At 41.2% G+C, this 23,973-nt stretch overlaps 1 protein-coding gene across 6 annotated transcripts in view; it reads right to left on the bottom strand.

Moving 5' to 3' along the window:
* COL19A1 (collagen type XIX alpha 1 chain) overlaps positions 1-23,973 on the bottom strand; it is a 178,937-nt gene that overhangs the window by 13,089 nt on the left and 141,875 nt on the right. For 5 of the 6 annotated variants that reach the window (XM_083431524.1, XM_083431520.1, XM_083431522.1 and 2 more), the window contains 21 exons: positions 23,411-23,446; positions 23,267-23,320; positions 23,117-23,170; positions 22,250-22,291; positions 21,695-21,748; positions 19,989-20,042; positions 16,495-16,548; positions 13,982-14,035; positions 12,899-12,943; positions 12,611-12,661; positions 12,484-12,528; positions 12,013-12,039; positions 10,672-10,725; positions 9,976-10,020; positions 6,156-6,200; positions 5,998-6,060; positions 5,452-5,487; positions 5,271-5,315; positions 3,924-4,094; positions 3,439-3,505; positions 1,358-1,486 (listed from right to left, as the gene is read on the bottom strand). In XM_083431524.1, coding sequence (XP_083287650.1) covers positions 1,358-1,486; positions 3,439-3,505; positions 3,924-4,094; positions 5,271-5,315; positions 5,452-5,487; positions 5,998-6,060; positions 6,156-6,200; positions 9,976-10,020; positions 10,672-10,725; positions 12,013-12,039; positions 12,484-12,528; positions 12,611-12,661; positions 12,899-12,943; positions 13,982-14,035; positions 16,495-16,548; positions 19,989-20,042; positions 21,695-21,748; positions 22,250-22,291; positions 23,117-23,170; positions 23,267-23,320; positions 23,411-23,446 — 1,225 coding nt within the window. Of the gene's footprint in view, positions 1-253; positions 620-1,357; positions 1,487-3,438; positions 3,506-3,923; positions 4,095-5,270; positions 5,316-5,451; positions 5,488-5,997; positions 6,061-6,155; positions 6,201-9,975; positions 10,021-10,671; positions 10,726-12,012; positions 12,040-12,483; positions 12,529-12,610; positions 12,662-12,898; positions 12,944-13,981; positions 14,036-16,494; positions 16,549-19,988; positions 20,043-21,694; positions 21,749-22,249; positions 22,292-23,116; positions 23,171-23,266; positions 23,321-23,410; positions 23,447-23,973 lie in introns of those variants that run through there. The other variant, XM_083431525.1, reaches the window with a different exon arrangement.

Here is a 23,973-nt window from a genome sequence, read left to right on the forward strand (position 1 = left end):
TAATGATTTGCGATTCCAAATGCATGGTTCCTTCTGATGTTTTAAAAATCATATTGCTCTTGGCGTGTCATATGTCATACAAGAGGGTATGTCATATACAAGCAGCAACCATATAATCTCCTTACAACTAAAGTGGTAAAAGCAGCTTTATCTCTCCCCACCACCACCACACTGCCCCACACATTTTCCCCATGAAATGTAGTTCCCCAAGTCTTCACTTTGGCAAATACACCGACGTGAAGGAGTTTCACATTATAGCTTGGTTTGTTTCTCGGTTACATCTTAAAACAACCGACTGTGCGTGACCCTCATGAAAACAATCTTAGCAGAGACATTCAAGTCGACCATTTACAACAATTTGCATATTTAGATGATGAGCAAACCACTTGTGGTTAAAAACAAAATCTCTGGAAGTCCCCCTGTAAGGCTCTCCTCGATCCTTTCCTCCTGCTTCTCATTCTGAGCCCATCGCACTTTTCAACCTTCAGTCAAGGATTTGCTCTTATCAGCCTCTATAGCCTTTATTCTTCTCACAGGGTTTGCGTTTCCACATTTCTTCAGCTTTGCTTTCATGTTCTTCACTCCAGTCTGACTTGCTCTGACTCCAGAGCAGACCAAACTAACAAAAGATAATAATTAAGAACTACCTATATTCATATATGGTTCATTATTTACTATCCCGCCCCCGTTTTTGTTTTTATTTTTACAGCATGTGTTCTAATTATTCTTCCTGTAAGTCTAAATTGGCAATATTGGGTGTGTGTCAAGGATACATACTGAGGAGGTCTGATTCACTGGCATCTGGATGAGGCTGGACAAATACAAATAAATCACAGATTTCCCCCACCCAGTTAATCAATGCACACTGTCTTTTACAATCTGACAAGGAATGTATGCTAGATATGTTGCAAATCTAATTATGAAAATGTGAATACAATTAGATCTGCAATAAGAAAGATTCATTGTAACGTTCAAGTTTTAGATTTCCCCCTTATACGTTAATTTTTCAAATTTTACAGATTGGAGCCACAGGACTACAGACTCTATAGCTCAAATAACTGATTTGTGAGATGATGCTCACATTACTAGGTTTGGTCTGAGTACTGCAAGTTTAGGAAAGGTGTGAATCAGTATCCTAATGTTAAAAGTTATTACGATTATTATGCATTGATTAGAAGTTTTTAATATACAAAAACACACACCTACTACGTGTTAATATATTGGTCTAGTCTGGAAAACAGTAGTATGGATTTAAAAGTTAATCATTAGGAAGCTAAATGTATATAGGTCCACCCAACTCTGAAGATATATTTTTTAAATAAAATACATAGAAAGGCATTTGTTTTGGAAGCCCTACCTGGAGGTCCAGGTTCTCCGGGTGGCCCAGGTAGCCCATCTTTTCCTGGAAGACCTGGTTTCCCATGAGTTTGGGAAGCAAGCATGGCAGCGGGCAATTTGAGCTGAGATACAAACTGAGCCATCCTCTCTTCAGTTATATATATAAAAAACCAAACAAAAAGCATGAATTACATTAGATGCATGAGCACACTTAAAACAAGGGATCGCCATTCCATTCTACCAAATATTTTAAAAGTGGCTGAGCTTCAAATTATTACACATCCATCAACTTCAAAAGCAATACGGTATTCCAGTTTCCTGAACAACCAAACTGTTGGTGCTGTTCATACAGTTATGTACAATATATGCAGTGGGGTAAACAGCAGCTTCAGGAAATGAACCAGGAAAATGGTTAGGGAGTAGAGAACCAGGTTAGGGAGTAGAGAACCAGGAAAATGGTTAGGGAGTAGAGTTTAAGCGCCCTACTTCCCCCAATACCAAAGGTTTGATCCAAGTTTGACACCTATGCAGATGCGTTTGTCATTTAAAAAAGGGGTGGGGGGGGCGAGAAATCCCATCACAGAACTTCCACCACCTCCTGTCCTTGTGTCCTGACGCTGATTGAACCCTCTCCTTCCCCAACTCTGACTCAGCACAGGTATACAGATATGCACACCAGGCCATTTATGTTCCTTATCCATCTGATCCTAAAGAGGTCAGTGAATGAACTCAATGTGAGTAAACAGACAGACAAGAGAAGCAGTCTTTTTTTTTGGCACCACCTGTTTCAGGAATAAGTGCACAAGTTTCTGGATAGGACAGTGCTGCCCACAAAAGATTGAACTTGCAGTTTAGGATTGCTTCTGGATTTAGTCATTATTCCAGGGTGCTCAAATGGCAGCACTTGGCCAAGGACGTATTTTTCCAGCTTAGGGCTAAGGCTCCTGCTGCAGCGCTACCATTTCTTAGAGGAGGCAACAGTCCTTCATAGCACAATGCTCATGGTAATAGCCAGTCTAGGCTACTACAGTCATGTGTGTTCTATATTGGGATAACTTGGAAGGTGGTTCACAAAATTCAAATGATCCAAATTATTAATGGGGGATGATGACACAGAGAACAAGTTGCACTGGTTATTACATTGTTTCCACCAGTGCTTTTCTTCGAGGGGGGGTGCCTGTACTGCATACCCCCAGAAAAAAGCACTGGTTTCTGCACTCTATTTAAGATTCTGGTGCTAACATTTAAAGCACTAGATTAGAATTAGCCAACATGGTGCCCTCTGTGTTGGGCCATACCTGAGCACTGGCCCTGTTGGTTGAGTTTTGGAGGCCACCATGTTGACTACCCCTGGATAAACTATATGGGGCTGTGCTATCTGCCTTTGCAGGGACAAATTAGCCATGAAGAAGAAGATCCATGATTAGCATCACGTTACGTTTAAAGACATTAGCAACAGCCACAGAGTTGGGGCAGAAATTCAATTGGGTACAGTGGTGTTTGGGGAAGAGAGTTTGTAATCTGCCCTTCTGTATTGTCTTCTTCACTGCTGCTGTTTGCCCCTGGAGGTAAAATACAATCATAGGGGTCTGGTCTACTAAGTGCCTTATGATGCTCTTTCATGCCCTTTGTTGTCTGACATTCATAGGAAGCTGCCTTCTACAGAGTCAGGCCAATGGTTCCTCTAGCTCAGTTATGTCCAGATTGACCAGCAACAGCTCTCTGGGGTTCCATTCAGGCAGGGATTTTCCCACAGCCCCACCTAGAGAGGCCATGGATTAAACTAGGGAGTTTCTGCATGCAAAGCAGATGCACCACCACCAAAGGCACAGCCTTTCCTCATTGAACTGCTAATTGAAACATTTACTCATTTAGGTGGAAATAATAACAATTATTTTGTAGCAATCTAAAGGCCATTAGTGTACACAGTGTGCGAATTAATCAGAATCTGTGCACTTAAACTACTTGTATAAGTGCAACTGAATTCTCTCCCCCCTTCGAATGCTATGTACAATGGGTACATAAATCACAGATGAAAGCAAATATTACCACTGTAGTCATTTTCTTCACATCATGCTTTCTGATACGTCATTTCCTCACCTTCAAAAACTCTAAGGACCTCTTGTCTGATATATTTTTTCATTTCTTCAAACGAAACTGAGTCAGCCTGGCAAAGACATGGAAAGAAAAGTAAGGATAGGTGTTGTCCAATCAAAATAAGGCAAACAGAATTTTGAATTTTGTTTTTCAGTGTCCATTAAGAGCTTTGGAACAGTACAGGCAGTGGGAGGTTCTGTTCCTCGCCCCATTTTGCATGGGGGTCCCATTCCTGGCCCCTGTGAGCAGCAGCGGAGGACGCATAAGAGAGCCCTGCTCCCTTCCACCCCCTTCTTCCCTCTTCCGGGTCCAAAAGGACCTGTGCATCAGTGATTGTGTGTCAATTGGATGCGCCTAAAACGGTCGTCGCCTATACAAACATTTGTAAAGATTACAGTTTAATGGAGAAGATTGCAACAACTATAAAATTAGCTGAATTTACTTGTGCTTAGAAACATGTGTTTCTCTTCAAGAGCCAATTACCTTACCGGTAAGCCTGGGACACCTGGTGAACCTGGAGGGCCCTTATGCCCTGGCGATCCGGGATTCCCTTTGCTCCCTGAGGGGCCCATGGGCCCTACAGACCCTTTCTCTCCTGGAAGGCCTGGCTTTCCTCTTTCGCCCTGCAGGCCCCTGTCTCCGGGTATGCCTTGATCCCCCTGTGCAAAACAGAGACAACGATTTGTCACCTTTGTCTATGTGACCCTTTCTTGCCTTGACTGCTGAGTTAAGAGCGCTGAAAACTATCACATTCAACTGCAACATGATATGCAAAGAAAACCCTCAAAGATCCTTATAGCAGGCTGCGATACTTTACATGAAAAAGCAAATGGTACCTCGGGTTAAGTACTTAATTCGTTCCAGAGGTCTGTTCTTAACCTGAAACTGTTCTTAACCTGAAGCACCACTTTAGCTAATGGGGCCTCCTGCTGCTGCCACGCCGCCGGAGCCCAATTTCTGTTCTTATCCTGAAGCAAAGTTCTTAACCTGAAGCACTATTTCTGCGTTAGCAGAGTGTGTAACCTGAAGCGTATGTAACCTGAAGCTTATGTAACCCAAGGTACCACTGTATACTTTTGGACATTTACTGTGCAATCATATGCATGCCTATTCTGAAGTATGGTAAGTCCCACTGAGTGCAGAATTGCAGCCGTAATGAAGGATTCCTATGAAGGCCACAAATGTTTCTTTTCTCTCCATAGTCTTCAACTGTGCATCGAAAGCACAAACTGTACAGCAAATATACATTAGAAGAACATAAAGTGGGGTGGGGAAAATAAGCAAGACAACTTGCCTCCTGAAAAGTGGTACTGAATTATGATTTCATAAAATGTTTGACTCATTTAAATTATAGCACATATTTTGCAGCTAACTATGGACGTGGTGAGAAAAGGGCAGAGAGAAAATTAAGTATCACAGGCAAAGGTTGAAAACCTTTATGCCAATCAATTTGACCTCTAAATCAGTTTGATTTCCACTGGCTTAATCTTTGCTACTAACTATAATTGAGACTTCAGGTTCAAGGACTCCTATGACTTGTGATACAATTTTGGACTAATTGAATCTACAAGGTATTCATATTTAGAGTTTAAATGGTTATGATAGAATATTGAGTGGGAGCAAAGCTAAAACCTTTGCAATCTAACCATTCAAATTAATCAACAGTCCAAAATACTTACAAATGATTAACATTCAAAGAACCCACAGTATAATTCTAGTTACTGCTAACGATTTGAGAGTAGAGGCTGATAATATTTGAAATGCTGCACCACCCTGTTCTTGACAAAATTGATGAAATTCAAGTAACCAAACCTCTATGTAAAAATATAACTTACTCGTTCTCCTTTGGGGCCTCTGTCACCAGGCTTACCCAATAAACCCTGGAAAAGGGAAGACAGCCTTAAGAATGCAAGCCTCTAGCTATTAGAGTTTAGATACTGATATTCCACTGTGGCCCAAAGCAGAAGAATTACAATTTGCATAGAACCCAGATTGAACAAACCATGGCTTTCCTACCTGAGGGCCAGGTAATCCATCCTTTCCATTTATGCCCTAGGAAAAATAATAATGATCTTTCTATTACAAAATACTTTTGGTCTCTTATAAGCTATACATATCTTGTATATGACTGGCATGTGAGTGAGAAGGGAGAGATAATGAGGGGGGAATGTGGTTGATTAAAACAACAGCAGAAGTCTGAATAAAGCAAAATGGCAGTTAAACAACGTCTTAGGTTAAACTATGCCATATTGAGGGCTCCACATTCTTTGTCTCTCACACATGAGGCAGTTGAGGAATAGAAGAGGGAGAAAAAGTTTGAGTACAGTGAGAAGGGAGAAACACTGAAAAGAAAAAAGTGGCTGTTTTAAACAATGGAAGAAGTTTGAATAACACGGGGATGGAGACACACTGAAAGGAAAATGGTGGTTTTGGAATACAACTCCCATCATACCTAGCTAGCAGAACCAATGGTCAGGAATGATGGGAACTGTAGTTCAAAAACAGCTGGAGACCCAAATTTGGGAAATTCTGTACTAGTATGTAGTATGCTGAATTACTTACTGGTATTCCAGCTGGCCCTTCTGGTCCAGGAAAGCCAATATCTCCAACAGGGCCCCTTTCACCCTAAAGGTAACAAAAGAATAACACATTTCTGACAACTGAAGAAAACAAGCATGCCAGTGTACTGCAAGGAAGCACTCAAAGATACGTGCACTTACTGGTTCACCAGGGATCCCTGGTGGTCCTGGAGCACCATGCTTTCCCTGTGGAAATTAAGAAAAATAAGATTATTAAGAATATGAAAAGGAACATTGGCTATTCACTGCGAATGTTCTTACCAGCTTAGGTGAATAAGATACCCAATATGCCAAGTTATATCTACCAGCAACCATGGGAAACACATGATAGATGTTTGGGCCAACCCTGTGAGTTCTGACAAAGCTCGAGACAGATGGCAAATACAGCCTCCCACCCTGAAAGCGTCTACTTGGGTGAAAGGAGAAAAATGAAGAATTCAGATCAGTGGTACTTAAGGAAAGGACTACATACTGACAGCAGGTGCTGGTGACATTTCACATCATAATGAAGCATTATGATGTCACTGGTCCTCTCAGGGACTTGAATGTCATTTTATTTTTGAGGAAGAGGGGGGGAAATGCGACACGAGAAAAAGTGTTGTGCTAATTCAAGAAGGAATAAAGAGAGAATAAGAACAAAAGAACATTGAAGAAGAAAAGCAGAAGAGAAAGTGCTGTCCTATGTGGGCAGGGAAAGGAGGAACCACCTAGGGCCCCAAGTCTTGTGCTTGATATATCCAGCATATTGGATGTCTCATCACTCCGGCTGAGAACAGCTGCTACACTGTAAGATTGTTACTATTTCCTACTTTATACAGTGGTACCTCGGGTTACATACGCTTCAAGTTACATACGCTTCAGGTTACAGACTCCGCTAACCCAGAAATAGTACCTCGGGTTAAGAACTTTGCTTCAGGATGAAAACAGAAATCATGCTCCGGCGGCGCGGTGGCAGCAGGAGGCCCCATTAGCTAAAGTGCTGCTTCAGGTTAAGAACAGTTTCAGGTTAAGAACGGACCTCCGGAATGAATTATGTTCTTAACTTGAGGTACCACTGTACCTCCATGAAAGGTTACTAATTCAGAGAGAAAACTAAGTAGGACCCTTTCTCCTTGACAGCTGTCAATGTATGGGGAGTTTACTCCAAAGGTGTTCAGCAGCCTGAGAGGCCACAGAAGCAACAAGACGCAGATGTTGAAAGCAACCAGGTGATGATTTGAGCAGAGGAATTCTACAATAGAGAGATTTCCAAAACAATGCAGTTCTTAGAGAAAGCAGAGAGAGAGAGAGGACATGCCAATTGGAGAAGTAAGTCTGGTCACATGCCAAAGGCAGAAGACACTGGAGTTAGTGAGGTGATCTGCATGGCGGAAGTCAACAAGAAACAAGACGGGGAAGTTGTCAAGTGCAAATGGGTAGCACCTATATTTGTATTAATGGGACTTGATTATTAAAAAGCATAACAAGGTTGATGTGAGCATCCTTGTCAGAATGCTTAACAATATTTCTACTATAGAGCAAGACCTTGGACATATCCACTGGGAAACCCATAAGGAATGAACATTTGTGGTTAACCGAAGGGTCTGCTTCACTACTGATCTTTAATGTCTGAGGCAGTGTATAAATTTAATCTTAGCCAGAGTAGATAAATTACCTTATTTTTTCAGGATATTTAACTATTTTAGACAGGTTGCCAAAATTAAACTATTTAGTATCTTTTGTTCTTCCCTAGACAGTAAACTGAATGGGTTCACAAAAGCACTTAATGAAAATTGTATAAACTACTGGCTGCCTTTTTTAAAAAAACCATGATACACTTTCATAATTAAAAAGCAATTCCTGAACTACATGGGAGCTCTTCCAAGAGTAATAAGTTAATCTGCATAAAATTACTTCATTATCCTAAAGCTTCAATGGCTCTTTTTTCAACAGAGACTGCAAGGTTTTTTTGTTTCTTTGTTTAAATAACAAATCATGTATTTCTTTCCCATTGGACCATGAACACGCAAATCAAAACGTCAATGGATTTACTTTTATCTACACCAAAGCTTTTTGAGGGTTTCGAAAAGAATTTCTAGAGGAGGGGTGGGGCACCTGAAGCCTGGGGGCCAAATGAAGCACCTCTATTCAGTCACACACACCTTACTCAAGTGCTTTTGCCTGACTCTGCACTCTCTGCAATATATTTTGCCTGTCTGGAATGTGTCCTTGACTGGATTCAGGATATAGAGATGGTGTCAGCGTAGAAACCTCTGGTTTTTATATGTCTAGAATGCAGCCTATAAACATAAGTAATATATTGCTCCACCCACTTTAGCCCATGACCCTGGCTACCACTGGCAAGTGGCCCCTGAATGTTTGCCCCAAAGGGAATGCAGCCCTTGGTTCCCTACCCCAGTTCTAGAGACTTAGGTTGCAACTATACATTGTAGCCACTGTGCGGCCACTGCTAAAAACCACAGCTCTGCGTCTTATGCTTCTCGCTTCTCCAAAACATCTCCTATGGTAATTGTACAGTGGTACCTCGGGTTAAGTACTTAATTCGTTCCGGAGGTCCGTACTTAACCTGTAACTGTTCTTAACCTGAAGCACCACTTTAGCTAATGGAGCCTCCTCTTGCTGCTGCCGCGCAGCCGGAGAACGATTTCTGTTCTCATCCTGAAGCAAAGTTCTTAACCTGAAGCACTATTTTTGGGTTAGCAGAGTCTGTAACCTGAAGCGTATGTAACCTGAAGCGTATGTAACCCGAGGTACCACTGTAATGCCACAATCAGTTATTTGACCCTCCACTTCGCTGGCAGCTGCTTGCAGTGTCAGAGAAACTTGCAACACTATGACCTCACATGTGCACATTTTCGCCTTACGAAATGTCGGGGAGGATGCCATTTTACAAAATCTAAAAACCAACCAGCCACCGCCACCACACCAACTCTCAGGTTACAGTACCTTTCAAAACTGGACAGGGCCTGGCTTCTAAGAAAGAATTAGCCCATACCCTAAAATGGATTTCTCTCAAATTCTAATATTTCAGGAAGCAGCTTATATCGTGTGTTTTTCAATCGCTGGTTTATGAAGGTCACCCCTGGGACAAATATAATTAAGCACAAAACTGGGTGTGTTACCACCCAGCTGCCAGTGATTTGCTCCCCTACACTGGTATGACTTGTGACATAGAGAAGGGCTGAGGTTTAATTGATGTGAGAATGAAAAGTGGTGATGGAGGCAGGTGATGGAGGCAGGAACTTGAGGAACAATGGCAGAGAGGAGTAACAAAGAAAGAAGGGCTCTTAGGAAGGAAATGGATCAAGGGAAAGGATAAAGGTCACAGAATGTTAATATCCTAAAGTGCCTAATTATATGCTATACACAGATACATGTAATGAAAGGCTGATAGTTACTTTGGAGCTTTGAGAGTGGGATTTGAAGTGGAAGTGTTGGGTGATCACAATGCTTAACCCTTTCTCCATTTACTGTATCTTTTCACCAAATTTTCCAGCACACCACTTTCTTCCAACCAGGATTCCAAACACACATGGAGCTTTACAGTGAGGAAGGGGGAGTGACTTGGGGAGCGAATGTTAATGGGAAAGCAGTTGCACTCTATTTGTTGAGGTGAAATGCCATAAAGTGGCCTTCAGAATTTGGCTTGTTTGCAAATCATTAATCATAATTCCTGATTCACATGTAACTGGGAGGCACGGTCAAGTGTGGCCTTGTTTCACCACTTGTGCAAAAAGATAAGTAAAGTGTAAGCACAGGGACTGTGTGTGTGTGTGCACACAGTTTGTGCATATCCTGGCTTATTAAACATGCAAATGCAGTCATTATTTTCCCAACAATGGAGGCCTCTGTTTGCGCCAATTCATACATGCCACTTTCTAGCAAACGTTACCACCTATTCCATGTACAATTAACATTATTTCTCTCAATATTAAGACAGCATCTTTAGGACTATACTTACAGGTACTCCTGGAACTCCTGGAGGACCTGCTGGTCCGCGGTCTCCCTAAGAAATTAAAAATTAAAATAAAATAATGATCTGATTTCAAGGCCATATACCTGATCAGGTACATGAGAGACTATGGGAGGCAAGAAGGCATAATGAGTTTCAAGAGTACTAGGCCAAATAATCCCAGTAAATACTCACCCAGTTTGCATGTAACACAAAGCCAAACCACAGCTTAGCATGAACACGTGAACATGTGGATTCCCAGAGAGGAGAATGTGGTCACTGTACTCTCATCTCACTTTGGCCATCCTGCTGCCAATCAATCTATGCAGGGTTAAGCCATGGGTTGGCTTCATTTGTCATCCAAAAACAGACTTGTAGTTGACTTGCTCCAGAGTCCAGATAAACCATAAGCTGATTGTTTGGCTTAGACTTACATATGAACTGAGACAGATTGTAGCCTCTGATTTCCCCCCCATGGAAATACAAACGAAACACACACGCAAACCATAATCTAAAGCTCAAGGATGTTATGCTTTTTGTGTCTGGAGACTATTAAATTTGATTTAATTAAAACAAAAGCTCAAGGACACCTAGCTCTGTGGCCTTTACTTACCCTTTCTTCTCAACAGCGATCAGTGTCAATCACGAATGCATGAAAACACGTAGTGAAAAGAAACAGGTCAGGTTTAATTACTGAAATCCTACCTTTTCTCCAGGAAGTCCCTCTAATCCTGGCAGTCCCATTGGACCCGGTTCTCCCTTGTAAAGAAGAAGATTATTGCTGAAAAGTTCTACATCCTCAGTAAATAAAGTTAAGCATCCAATTTCAGAGTATTTCACAAGCTGCTAACCACGCTGTTTACTTGGAGGTGGCAATTTTTACCCTATTGAGTGTTCTAATGACTTGAGAATAAAAATTGCTCCCAGATTCAGATTGTGCTTATTTTCTGAATAAACATTTCAGTTTTGATTAAAAGTCCTAGTCAGGGATGGATGAATCATTTGATGAGTATGCTTCATCAAGGTCAGCTCTTAAACCTGATTTTGATCCAGTGACAGAAAGCTACTTCTCACAGAGGCTGCAAATCAGTGTTTGGCCAGTACTACTACAGGTAGAGGCTCCAAGGAGTAAATGTTTTTCCATACAAATAATTTCCTGTCAAGGAAAAGGGCTCTAGCCTTCTTCTTCTTTTTTTGTATGGAATATTCATTTATGAAAGCCCTCCCCTGCAGCCTGAAAAATGCTTGTTTACCACCTCAGTGAGTGCTAAGCCTCTGAGGGTATGTGCTGCCAGCTGGGAAAATGGATAACACACTTATTTTAAGAACCCTGTGAGCATATCCCTCAGTAAAAAGTATGGTTGTCGAAGGCAGGCAGCAACCTTTTGGGAGGTTCGCATACTTGCCAAGCTCGAAAGTACAGGTGTTGAAAACTCCCAAACAAAGGGAAACTTGAATGAGAACCTTAGCTGAACCCTGCAGCCGGAGTAACTAGGGAAGAACCTGTTGACCTTTCACTGGGAATGGAAAACTCTGTTTTAGGTAAGTACCCCTGTCTGTGAATCAGACATCCTTCTTATTTCTTATTTCTACCAAATAAGCAGTGCTACATTCTTAAATCACCAATGTTACTAGATAGAAGTTGTGGGGTGTATACTTAACGTTGCTATGGTTCCAAGTTACAGATGTAAAATCTAACCTGAGTTGCAACAAGGTTAAGTAGCATTAGGTTAAAAAAAGCGAAACAAACCAAACAAAAAACACCACAATAAAGAGGACCATGTATCCACCAGTCCCCAGCTCTATTCAATTTCCTCACATAATACCTCTCAACAAGTGGTAATTAAAAATAGTAAGTATTGTTTCATTCTGTAAACAAATTTAAGCCTCGCTGTACCAAAAGGAAATAGGTAGCAGAGTTCTAATAAATACTAATAATTTTTTTCTTCTGAATTAGAAAATGAATTTGAAATTAGGCTGGGGGGTGGGAATTAGTGAACACCCATCCTATCAGATATTTAAGATACATTTAAACCAGTTACATACCACTGCTCCGGTGTCACCTTTTGGGCCCTGAAAGACAAAGAAACGTGTTCGCAAAATATATTATTTATTTATTTATTGTATTACGTTTCTATCTTTCCTTTCTTCCACGCTGGGACACAAGGTCCACAGGCAGTCTCCACCTTAGGCATTGACCAGATGGAAACCTGAGAATACCTGGAAGGGCATTTCAGCTGACCCTGCTGCTCCAAAATACAAAGGGACATCATAAAGAAAACCATGTCTATACTAGTAAAATGAATTATCCCCATTTCCTTATATCAGGCTTGTTGTTTGAAAGAAAGAAGCATTTGTGTGCAACTTCTGAAATGTAGTTTCAGGCTTCGATCTTGTGCACACCTACATGGGAGCAAGTCCTGTTGAATTCAGCGGGACTTATTTCTGAGGAGATACGCATAGGTCATCACTGAGACACTATATTCATATCAAAGACTATAGTAATGCAATACTTACAGGCGCCCCAGGTGGACCAGCGTATGTGGGAACATTGGCACCCCCCTACAGTGGGAGAAACACTGCGTTTGAATCCATGCAAGGTGACTACAACTGCAGAATACTAGGACCACGGACCATAAAATACCTGTAGTTTATATAGGCTGCTCATTCCATTTCCTTCATTGTACGGCACACCCTGAAAAAGTGAAGAAAAGAAAGGATAACAAACTCTAATCTCTAACAAAGCACAAACACACACACAAAATTCTAGCTGGTGCATCAACATGAAAACAGAGCCTTTCCTATGGAGGTTCAGGCCATAATAAATCAGTTACGCTGCTTCAAGTCTCAGGAATCAGTTGAGGTACAGAATTTTTCTGCAAAAACACGCTTAGGACCCCCAGCTATTGACAGTATCATATATTTCACTTACGGGTGGTCCGGGAGGTCCAGGTTTTCCAGGAATACCCTCGTTTCCCTAAAGTGCAATAAAAAAACCCACCATGAATATCTCTTTTGAACGTATGTAAAAGCAAGGTAAGCAACAACCATATTTAATAGTAACCCCCCAAAAAGGTACTTTCAAACATAGATGTTAGTTCCCTTGTACTTAAAATTCAAGTTTGCATATAAATCAGAATGCCTGGTACCTATATATGCAATGTGAGTCACCACAGCTAAAGGACATAAAATGCCTTCCATTCCTTTCCTTCCATAATTTCATCAGGGACAGAGTTCACAATAACAACCCTTAGTGAAGGCTACAAGGTACTATCTATGACTGCTCCTTAGCAGAACACAGAATTTAGCTGACAGCTTATTATAAAGAGTAATAAGACTGGGGAAGGATGAGAATACCCTGTTGAAGATAATATTTTATTTTATTTTATATAAAAAAATAACCACCATCAATTCATGCTGACAAAATTGTCTTTGGAGCATATCGAAGAAAAACAGGCGGTCCATTGTTGCTGCTGTTTTTCTGCAGCAAGTAGCACTGATGTTGATTTATCTATAATATAGAACACATTGCTGTGGATAAGCATTCCGTTGTGCAGCTCAGTTTTCTGTTGCCTTGAACTTCAATTCCTTAACACAAAGATGAGAACCGCAGATGGGCTGTGGGAGGTCCCAGGGGTGCTGTTGATGCTGAAATCCGCAGAGAACGCTAAGATTCTTGTAAGCCCACCTGTGTTTTAGAACCCTAAAAGGGGGGGGGGCTTGGTGTTGATTTCCTCCCTAAGTGAATATGCAGCCAAACTCAAATCACTACCTGGCTAAATCTGTGCCTTTAACTAGATGAAATCAGAATACAATATATATTTATGTACAATGTGACTGATATGTCTTACTGAAACCTTCGCTCTTGGCATTTCAAAAAATTTCAATCTAAACAAAATTAAAGACTGTACTGATATTGTTTTCATTAAACAGCCTACGAGAAAAAAGAAGTTCAGTCAGCTAACAACAAAATGGTTTGGGGAATGTAAATATAATATGTAAAGGGATAACGTACCTTTTCACCTTTTGTCCCAGGTGAGCCTGGGTGTCCAGGTCTTCCGACAGCCCCCTGAAAAACATTTATTTACTTTTTATTACATTCATTTATTTCATAAAATGTATACACTGCTTGATTGTAAAATACCTCAAATCCATTGACAAAAAGATAAAACAACAGAATCAATGAAAATTCACAACATACAAAAGTTTAAATACTAAAACAGGTTTAAATGAGCTCAAATTTCTAAACAAGAATGTTTTCAGCAGGTGCCAAAAAGAGTCCAACGAAGGCGACTGCTTGATCTCAATAGGCAGGGATTCATAAAATGAGTCTCCCACATACATATATATATGGGTGTGGGTGTGTTAAAATACTGTTTTAGTCAGATATTCTGCAAGTTGTACTTTTTGAAGGTCATTTTAAATGGATTCACTTTTCTTTGTCCAAGATTATACTTCTGATAAATTGCTATATCCTGCTGATGAGCCTCTGGTGGGTGAAGCTTACTATAAAAATATATATAGTGGGTGAAAGCTATGCTTCTGATTACACCCTCTGCCCTGCAGTAAGCTATCTACAACCATTTGATATTGATCCTTTCTGAAACCACTGCTGATGCTCGAATGACAACTCCAATGTTGAAACGTTGTTCATTACAGTTGCTAAATTAAGAACAGGGGGTTGTATCCAGTGCAGCTGAAATGCAATGGTGCTCATGCAAAGGGAGTATTTCTCGTCCAACAGCAGAGCAGCATCTGAAATCCATCCTGTGGATCAAGGCATACCACTCATGAAATCTGCCTCTATCCAATTTCCCCCACCCCGCTGCAGCCTCCCATCCCACATCTCAGGCTCCCCTTCAGTGCTTTTAAGGTTTTTTGATGCATACTGGAAACTGCACTAGGGAGAAGCTCTGGGAATTCATCTTACTCAAGCATCATTGTGCTGGTTTGAATACAACTCAATGAAGGAAAGTGATAACAATTACAACCTGCCTGTATAATGCATGACTCACCAAGCTAAATGGGGCCCATCAGCTATGAATTGTAGCCTGCCAAGTGACTGACAGCCCTATCTTTATTGTCTGAAACAGGAAGCCTATATAGGAGGTTTAGCAAGCCCTTGGTGATCCGCATTACCTAAGTAGCATAGTGCATCACAAGCTACTGAGGCCCAATCTGGATAACTGCAACTCTCTTATGTCTTTGCCTTCCTCTTCTCACCCATTCAAGAGCAAAAGAGAGAGGCAGAGAGATGGAGAAAGTTCATATTTAGATGGTTGTTGCAGTCGAACACTTCTTACAGATGCAACCATAAACTATTCCTGACATAAGAACAATGGATTGAATTGAGCACAGCTCAACATATTTGGACAACACAACATGCCAAAGCTTCTAATCTCTATCCCTCATGAACGAAGGACAGAAGAGGAGGAGGAGGAAGAGCAGGAGATATCGCAGGAATCACTCATGCTCACAACAAACCACAGTTTCTTATTGCATTTGAAACAGGCCCATACATCATTTGACTTATTTCACATATTCAGTCCATATATTTACAATAAATATAATGGGGGTGGGGAGGATCAATGAAAAGAACAGGGATTCTTCACAACATAATGTTAAGTTTTAACATGTGAGTTTTCAGGACAGCATTGTTTTATGGGCTACTGTTGTGCAAAACCCATTAGGTCTACTGAAGACAAAATTGTGGCCTTAATCAGAAAAAGAAGCAGGCTGGGGGAGGAATAGCAACAAAAATCAGCCTGAATATCATTTATCGACTATGTCTATGGGACTAGAAACTCACATAAGGTGACCTGTCCTCTAAGGCACTCTGCGCAAACAAATGTCTTAATTTAGTGGAGGTCATGCATAAAAATGGTATTTATGCATATCTAGTTGTCCCAGACTAGGAAGGGAAATGCACATTTGAATGCACAGCCAATTTGGAAACAACGTAGTGCAGGCAGAGGATACCAGTGTTCTGATGTGTATCCAGTTTATGTCTGTGCTTCTAATCCAGCAAATGATATGCATGGAAGTCTGCTTTCACATGAAGATCTCTTTATCTGCTTTGGAGTATGAGAGTTTAAATTGGATTAACAAGCTCTCTAAAGCTTTTAGCCCAGCTCTGGTTTATATAACTAAGAAATACTGGCCCTGGGTTCTTCCACCAAGCACTCTTGCTACACAACAGTCTTGCTACACTGACTGTAGTTACTTTTAGGTGGTATTCGGGTTGCACAACTAAAGTTGTGCAGCCAAGCTGTCCACCCCTCACCTCCTGCAACCCCCCAGACATTTTGAGATGAGGAAAGTGCATTGGAACTCAATAAATAGCCCATGTGGCCTATTCTCCCCCACAAGGTTTGTGCAAACAAATCAGGATGGATGCTCAATAAACAGGTCATCTGCAAATGTCTTTTCACTGAATTTAGAACAACCCCTCCCTGTTAAAGCCTGATCAACAGGTGCAGCAATGCTGTGCTCAATGAGTTCATTGATAAGGATGGCACACAGACTTACTGAAGGTCCAGAAGGCCCTGCTAAACCAGGAAGTCCTGGAATACCTTGAAGACCCTGAAATGAATAAAAATAAAAAATGATACACATACATATTTCTATATTTGTGAAAATATGGAACCACTGACCTTTTTTTCTAAAATATGTACATCCTTGCAAATGGCATTCTTGTTGTTAAACAGCATATTCTATTTAATTCACTGGGATTACTTGGAATAGTTAACAGTGCTATCCTGCACATGTCTGCTCAAACCCCATTGCTTTCACTGGGATGTCCTCCCAGGCAAGTGTGTTTCTGATTACAGTCTAAATCTGTATAGTAGGGAGAGCTTTCTTTTTATGCAAAATACAAGGGTCGTGCCACCGCATCACAAGTCTCCTCTCCATTTCTCATTTAATTGTTTTCATTTTGAAAGCTCTTCTTTTAAATGCTTATTTATTCATTAAGTCACACAATAAATACATTTGATTAGTCTTACATTTGCATAGATTGTTGTTGTTGTTTTTCCTTTTTTGGATATCGACAGCTTCCCCACCCGCCAATAATGGCTGATAGTTGAAATATCTCTCTGTTACCTAAGGTATGTAACTAGAGTATTGATTTCTTTTGACATTAGTGCTTTTTTAATAAAGAAGAAAGTAATAAAGTATGGATCTGGGGCACAACATGTAATCACCTAGTATCTATTTCTCTTTGACTCAGTGAACAGGGATCTGTTTTATGTTTTGGAAATTTATTTATTTAAGAATACTTATATCCTATTTTATAGCCGCACATGGGGCTCTCAAAGTGATTTACTTGACTATCTACTAGTATGGCACATTTATTAGCATGGATTTAAACAGCTACACATTTGGCTTCATCACAGAAGCTGATAACTAAATTGTTCCATACAACTTTTACACTTTGCCTCGCAAACAATAGGAAATGTCAAGACAGACAGACTAGTTTGACAGTGTTTCCCTCTTCCGAGAAAACCTTTGGAATTTTAGTTCTATGAGGTGCGGTTGAGGATCTGCAACAGAGAATACAGTTGTACCTTGTAAACTGAATGGAATCTGTTCTGGAAGTCCGTTCGACTTCCTAAGCATTCAAAAACCAAAGTGTAGCTTCTGATTGGCTGCAGGAAGCTCCTGCAGCCAATCGGAAACTGCAGAAGTCCTGTCGGACATTTGGGTTCCAAAGAACATTCACAAACCAGAACACTCACTTCCGGGTTGCGGCATTTGGGAGCCAAAACATCCGAGTACCAAGGCGTTCAGGATCCAAGGTATGGCTGTACTCAAACAACAATTCACAAGATTCTTTGGGGGAAGGCTGGACGTTTCATGTGGTATATATTAACCACATATCAACACAGTGCAATGTTATTGTTCCTTTTATCCTGTTCACCACGATAGTTCCCCCCCCCCCCCAAGTTGTGGTATAGAGATTCTTGCAAATAAATAGTGAAATCAATTTAAGCGTGCAATGCAATTATGCCCTGTATGCAGGATGGATTATTTCTGCAGGATGCTTTTTAGGAGCAGTATCCAATGAAGTCTGGTTGTTAACCAGGTGGTTGGTAGTTCGGACCCACCCAGGGATGGCTGTGGGCAAGATTCCTGTATTGCAGGGGGTAGGACCAGATGACCCTCTTGGTACCTTCCAACTCTTCGATTCTTCGATTCCTTTCTATGAACTTATGTTTGTGCAATGGAACCTCCCCTCTTTTTCCTCTCCTAACACACCACCTAGGGAGCAGATTTGGGAAGAGTGTGGGGATAGAAGAAAGGGAGGCGAAGTTCTGTTGTGCAAATGGAAATCCTTTCACTAACAAAACTACTTTGTTGTAAAGCAACCTTTGCCTATACAGTATATGTACTCATACTTTGCATGTCTACGACAGGGATGGGGAACCTGTGGACCTCCAAATGTTCCCAGGTTACAAATCTCATCACCCCTGACCACTGGCTGAGCAGCATTTGTCTGGAGCTTGTACATGGTTCCCACATGCTGCGTTTGTGCATGACAGTAAAAAGAAAAGCAGAAGCTATGTGTGCGCCACCAGATTTTGGCACACCGGCTAACATTCTGTTTCAGCAACAACAAAGCATAAAAACTAGTGCAAGCCATACCAATTGCTCTAATGTAAAAAGGACATATTTTATTATCCTAGATGAGAATAAGCCCCAAATCAAGAACAAAAGGCTAAGAGAAAGAAAGAGAAATAAGGCAAAAATATGTTCAGAGACAGACTACAATAGATGTTACATTTTAAGACATCTCTCACCTGTTAAAAAGAAACTGACAGTGAAGTTTGTCCAAAGTTCTGTGAAACCCAATACATTACAACATTGGCTTGAAGTACAACCCCACTTTGTCGCTCCTGAAACTTTGTACCTTTCAGACCCACTAATGAAATCACTGTTGGCAGTGTAATCTCCTGAAAGTAGCATTAATTTACCCACTTACAGTGCACTAACCTAGAGCTACTGCTAAAATGTAAGAGCCACTGAAAAGCGCCGGATCGCCTAAGGAGCTGATGAACTGCACAGCAGTAGGACTCTTGCTTAGTAACTGAACGAATCCATATGGCACCCCACTGAACCAATAAAAAGTTTTGCCCAGAATGAACTTGCTCTGGAGTCTCTTAAAAGACTAAATGCCAATTATAAACTGGCCTTTTTTGTTATTACTTTCTCAGTTGCCTCTTGGTTCTCAGCAGTAAGGTATTGTTAAAGAGTTGCTTGAAGTCAGGTCTCTGGAATTACCTGCTGCATTTGCTGAGCAGAAAGGATCCAACAAACACATCATAACAAAGCTGTGTTCCTTTCTGTAGCTGGTCTATTTGTCCTTAAAACACAGAGCCATTGTCAAATCTGCCTTTAAATCTATATTAATAGTACCAAGGTCATATTTATACATGCAGCAGTATAAGGAAATCTGTTTCTCATATCCAAATGCATCCAGCTAATTGGCTAAACACCACCAGTTGATGTTCATGTATTCAATGAGCAGCACAGAAACTCGTATTTGAGCAACGCCACCTATGCTCAAATGACAGAGGCAAAAGATGAGGATATTTAATAAAATCTACAAGCCCTATGCTCTGACTCCAACCAAATTAAATGAAATCACATCCCTGCCTAACCTTCGCAAAACAGTAGCAGGTAGTGGCCACCACAAAACACATAGGGGCCTCTTCTGGTTCCCACCCTCTTGCCCTGTCAATTTCTGCAGTGCTCACCATAGACATTGTACACAATAGGCCAACAGTGCAAACCCTGAATAACCGTGATTCATAGCTTCACAGAGGGATCCATACTGACATCAACTGCATTGGTGGTGGTCATTGCTGGGGCAAGTGTTGGCGTCCAGGGGGAGGTGCTAACCAGGTGCATTCTCAGAAGCCCCTTCAATGGATTGGTGCCCATGGGTATTGGACACCTTAGCAGGGCTCTTCACATCCGAGTAATGGAAACACAATTACGATTGCAACAGAAGGAGTTTTTACCTCATCACCTTTTTCTCCAGGCAGCCCAGGAAATCCACGTTCACCTTTGTTTCCCTAGAAACAAAGAGCTGGATGTCATTGCAGGGTCTGGTTATAAAAGCAACCTTATCCAACGAACCCCCCTCAAGGCATTTGGAAAAAAAGGAACAAGGCTGAGATGATATTGCATGCCCTGGTCCTGGTATCAGCATGACCTGAGTTCACTGAGAAATTTAGCTGTAGATGTAAGCCTGATATATAGTCTGACCGAGAAGTAAGTCTCATTGAACTCAGTAAGACTTACTTTTGAGTACACTTCCATAAGACTGTGCTGTTAGTACTGAAAAACAGAGTAACAAGAAGTCAAAATATTTACATGGATGAATGAAGCAGATGAGCTTGTAAAATTATTTACACAGGTATGATAGTTTCATACATTGTTATTCCTGCATCCAGTGCTTCTTTTCTAGAAAAAGGTGCTGCTGGTACCATGAAGTTTTTACAGTGGTGTCGCACTTTTTAACCCAAAAAAGAGAGGTGCTGGTACTCACTGTAACAACTTCATGGTAAGTGCCGCACTTTCAAACAACGACAAAAAGAAGCGCCGGTATTGCGTACCCTTGAGTGCCCCCTGGAAAAGAATTGCATGCATCTCTAATACCACCCAATAAAACAACAATTATGGAATATCCATTCAGACAGAATGAAAAGGTTTAAGACTGTCCAACTTCACATAGTTATGGAGTCAAACTCTGGAGCCTGGATATATGCTAATGAGACTATAATTAGCATGAGTATGTATGCTACTGGGACATGGGTGGCACTGTGGTCTAAACCACTGAGCCTAGGGTTTGCCGATCAGAAGGTCGGCGGTTCGAATCCCCGCAACAGGGTGAGCTCCCATTGCTTGGTCCCAGCTCCTGCCAACCTAGCAGTTCGAAAACATGTCAAAGTGCAAGTAAATAGGTATCGCTCCAGTGGGAAGGTAAACGGCATTTCTGTGTGCTGCTCTGGTTTCGCCAGAAGCGGCTTAGGCATGCTGGCCACATGACCCAGAAAAACTGTCTGCAGACAAACATCGGCTCCCTCAGCCAGTAAAGCGAAATGAGCGCCGCAACCCCAGAGTCGTTCACGACTGGACTTAACTGTCAGGGGCCCTTTACCTTTTTAATGTATGCTACTGCAATATTAGAATTCTTTAGTGCTGCTGAGGCATTGCTTTTCTGTAATCACCCGAAAGCAGAATTCACCTAGTGTTTCCACATGCCACTTAACAAAGTGCTATGCTATATCATCTGGCAAAGCCCATTCCAATGGCCAATATCCTTCTATAAGACTTATTCTACAAACATAAGTAAGTCCTGTTCAATACAAGTCAGCTGCAACTGTATAATTGATGGAAGCTTCCTCCTTTTGGCTTGAGTCCTTTAGATACTTCCAGTTCAATGGGACATGGTGTTAGTGAATTGTCTTATCATTGCCCCTTAGCCAGGCAGCTCCAGTTTTGTGTGTGCCGAGGGCACTTTAATTACTGTTCGGCAAACAAGTACAGCCAAACAACTGCTCATTATTATTTATTTTTTTAAAACAACAGCAACCTGCAATTGAAATATTGCAAAATAGAGCACATGGAAATAAAACGTAAAAAAATATATATGATTAAGCAGCCATGCTCAACATCTTCATTAACCAGAAAGCTACACAGAGTTCTTGCTTCAGGAACTCACCTTAGGCCCTTCTCTACCTGGGATTCCTGGGGGACCTCTTGGACCAGGATCACCCTAATGAAGATGAAAATGGTGGGCAATATTTTTAGAAAAGTAGCAATGCATCTTGTCACAAAGGCAACCGTAACTTTTAACTCCATGGCCATCCCTGCCAAGTAAGACTGCCACTCTCCTTTTCCCCTCTCAGCCTAGCCTACCTCACATGGTTGTTGTGGGGATTAAATGAGGAGAGGGATTATCATGTATATACCACCTTGAGGAAAAGGCGAGATATAAATGCAATAAAAATATATATGCTGGATTTCAACATGGAAAACAGTTTGCCTTGTCAGCACTGTGATCTCCTTCAGTTTAAGAATGAATACCGGTGGTCCATTCCAGATATGCTAAGGGTTTCTGATTTTTACATCAGGTGGTAAACCAAAAGAGCAGAGCAGAAACATAAAAATTAGGTTCTATAGGTAAGAGTAGATTAGCACCGATACTGCAAAACTGATTGCCTCTGTGGTTTTGCCAACTATCGGCAGAGAGCAGGGAACCAGAAGATGCAATTACCTTCAATAAAGCACCCATATCTCCAAGAAGAGGAAGAGCAACCTGAAAACAAACAAACAGATCAGGGAGGGAATAGAGCACCCTTGCAAAGCATCTTACATGACTATATGCATTGTCCATATTTAATAATAAAGGAGGGTGATGCAGCTCTCCAAAGAAATAGAATGACATAGGAAATACTGGCAGGAAATACTACAAAAAGAAAAAGAAAGTCTAAGGTGCAAATAAATTAAATAAATTGCAACTGTAAATTCAAAATTCCCAAGTGCAATATTTAAAGCTCAAAGTACAGCCAATAGCAGATCTAGCCTAGAATTGGATTGCATCAGGAAAGCGTAAAACTCATTGTTGACTTTCCCTCCACCATCAGAGGCATTGTAGTTCCATATGTAGTACAATTAAAAGTCCTGCAAAAGAGACAACTAGGAAGGTCATTATGAGGGCCATGTGAACTCGTATTCCTTTTAAGATAATTTAGACCTTTCAAATGCAAGCACAGTAACTGTTTTTAACAGGCAACAACAGTACAAGTGTTCATCGGACTCAGGTGTGGGCAACCTTTCGTCTTCCAGACATTGCTGAACTACAACTCCCACACTGCTGCACTATATACTTTTTGAACTACATGTTCCATTACCCCTGGCCATGCTTGCTGGGGCTGACTGGAGTTGTAATTCAGCAACATCTGGAGGGCCAAAGGTTCCCCACATCTAATCAAACAAAATCCAAAGTGATTGAAACTGTGAATCTATTTATAATTAATTCAACACATAAGCCTAAACTTTCATATGCTTGCAGCTCTTTAGGTAAATTTGCAATATTCACCCTTAAGTGCATTTGTATTAGAGCCTTGGTTTATATACATACTGGGTCACCTGGAGGTCCTGGGAGTCCTGGCTTTCCATCACGTCCTGGAATACCCTATGGACAGATATATTAAAAGTACTGTATTTTACATTCTTGGCTTTGACAAGGGATACAAATTGCCATTGCAGCATTTGCAAAGTTAGTACTTACATCGATCCCTGGTGTTCCTGGAGTACCTGGTAATCCAGGAGGTCCTCTTGAGCCCTGAGGTGGAAACAAGTTGGGTCATCAAGAAATAGCTGGACGATAAAGGCATAAATAGCATTCACCTAAATTCCCCATTTTGTATTTTACCTGGAAGCCCGGTGCCCCAGGAGGCCCCTTAAGACCCTAGAGAGAGAGAGAGAGAATTAAAGAGAAATACAAGTCACAGGTACAGAATCGCAGTGTGATACATGAGTACATTTGATTACAGTTCTCAGGCACTGTCATAGAGAGAGCTGGTAGTAAATCACAGATCAAAGTTGGAGGTAACTCTTTTTTAGCAAAAACACAATCTTCACAGGCTTGGCTGAGTGTCAGGCCTAATGAGCACAGCAGCCCATCCCCAGTAAATCTTACCCTATAAAATCAGTTCCAAGACTGAAAGTCCCCACCTCCCAACAGCTATTTAAGTCCCCTCATTCCTAGGGCTTTCTCCAAGCAATAGGAGACTGCGCCTGCATGAAGCCTGCTGTTGTTCTGCCCTTTTCAGCCCTCTAGGGTAGCCCTCTTTTCATTCTCATGAGGTAGAAATTTCAAATGGAAATATACAGTCATTATGAGCACCTCTGCTTGCTGATCCAGTGAGAGGAGGGTCACCTGGGGTGTGATTTAACAATCCTTTAGATTGCTAAACTTTAGATTGGCAAACTCAG

The sequence above is a fragment of the Podarcis tiliguerta genome (genome assembly GCF_965153285.1).
Source record: "Podarcis tiliguerta genome assembly, chromosome: 3".
Lineage (NCBI taxonomy): Eukaryota > Metazoa > Chordata > Lepidosauria > Squamata > Lacertidae > Podarcis > Podarcis tiliguerta.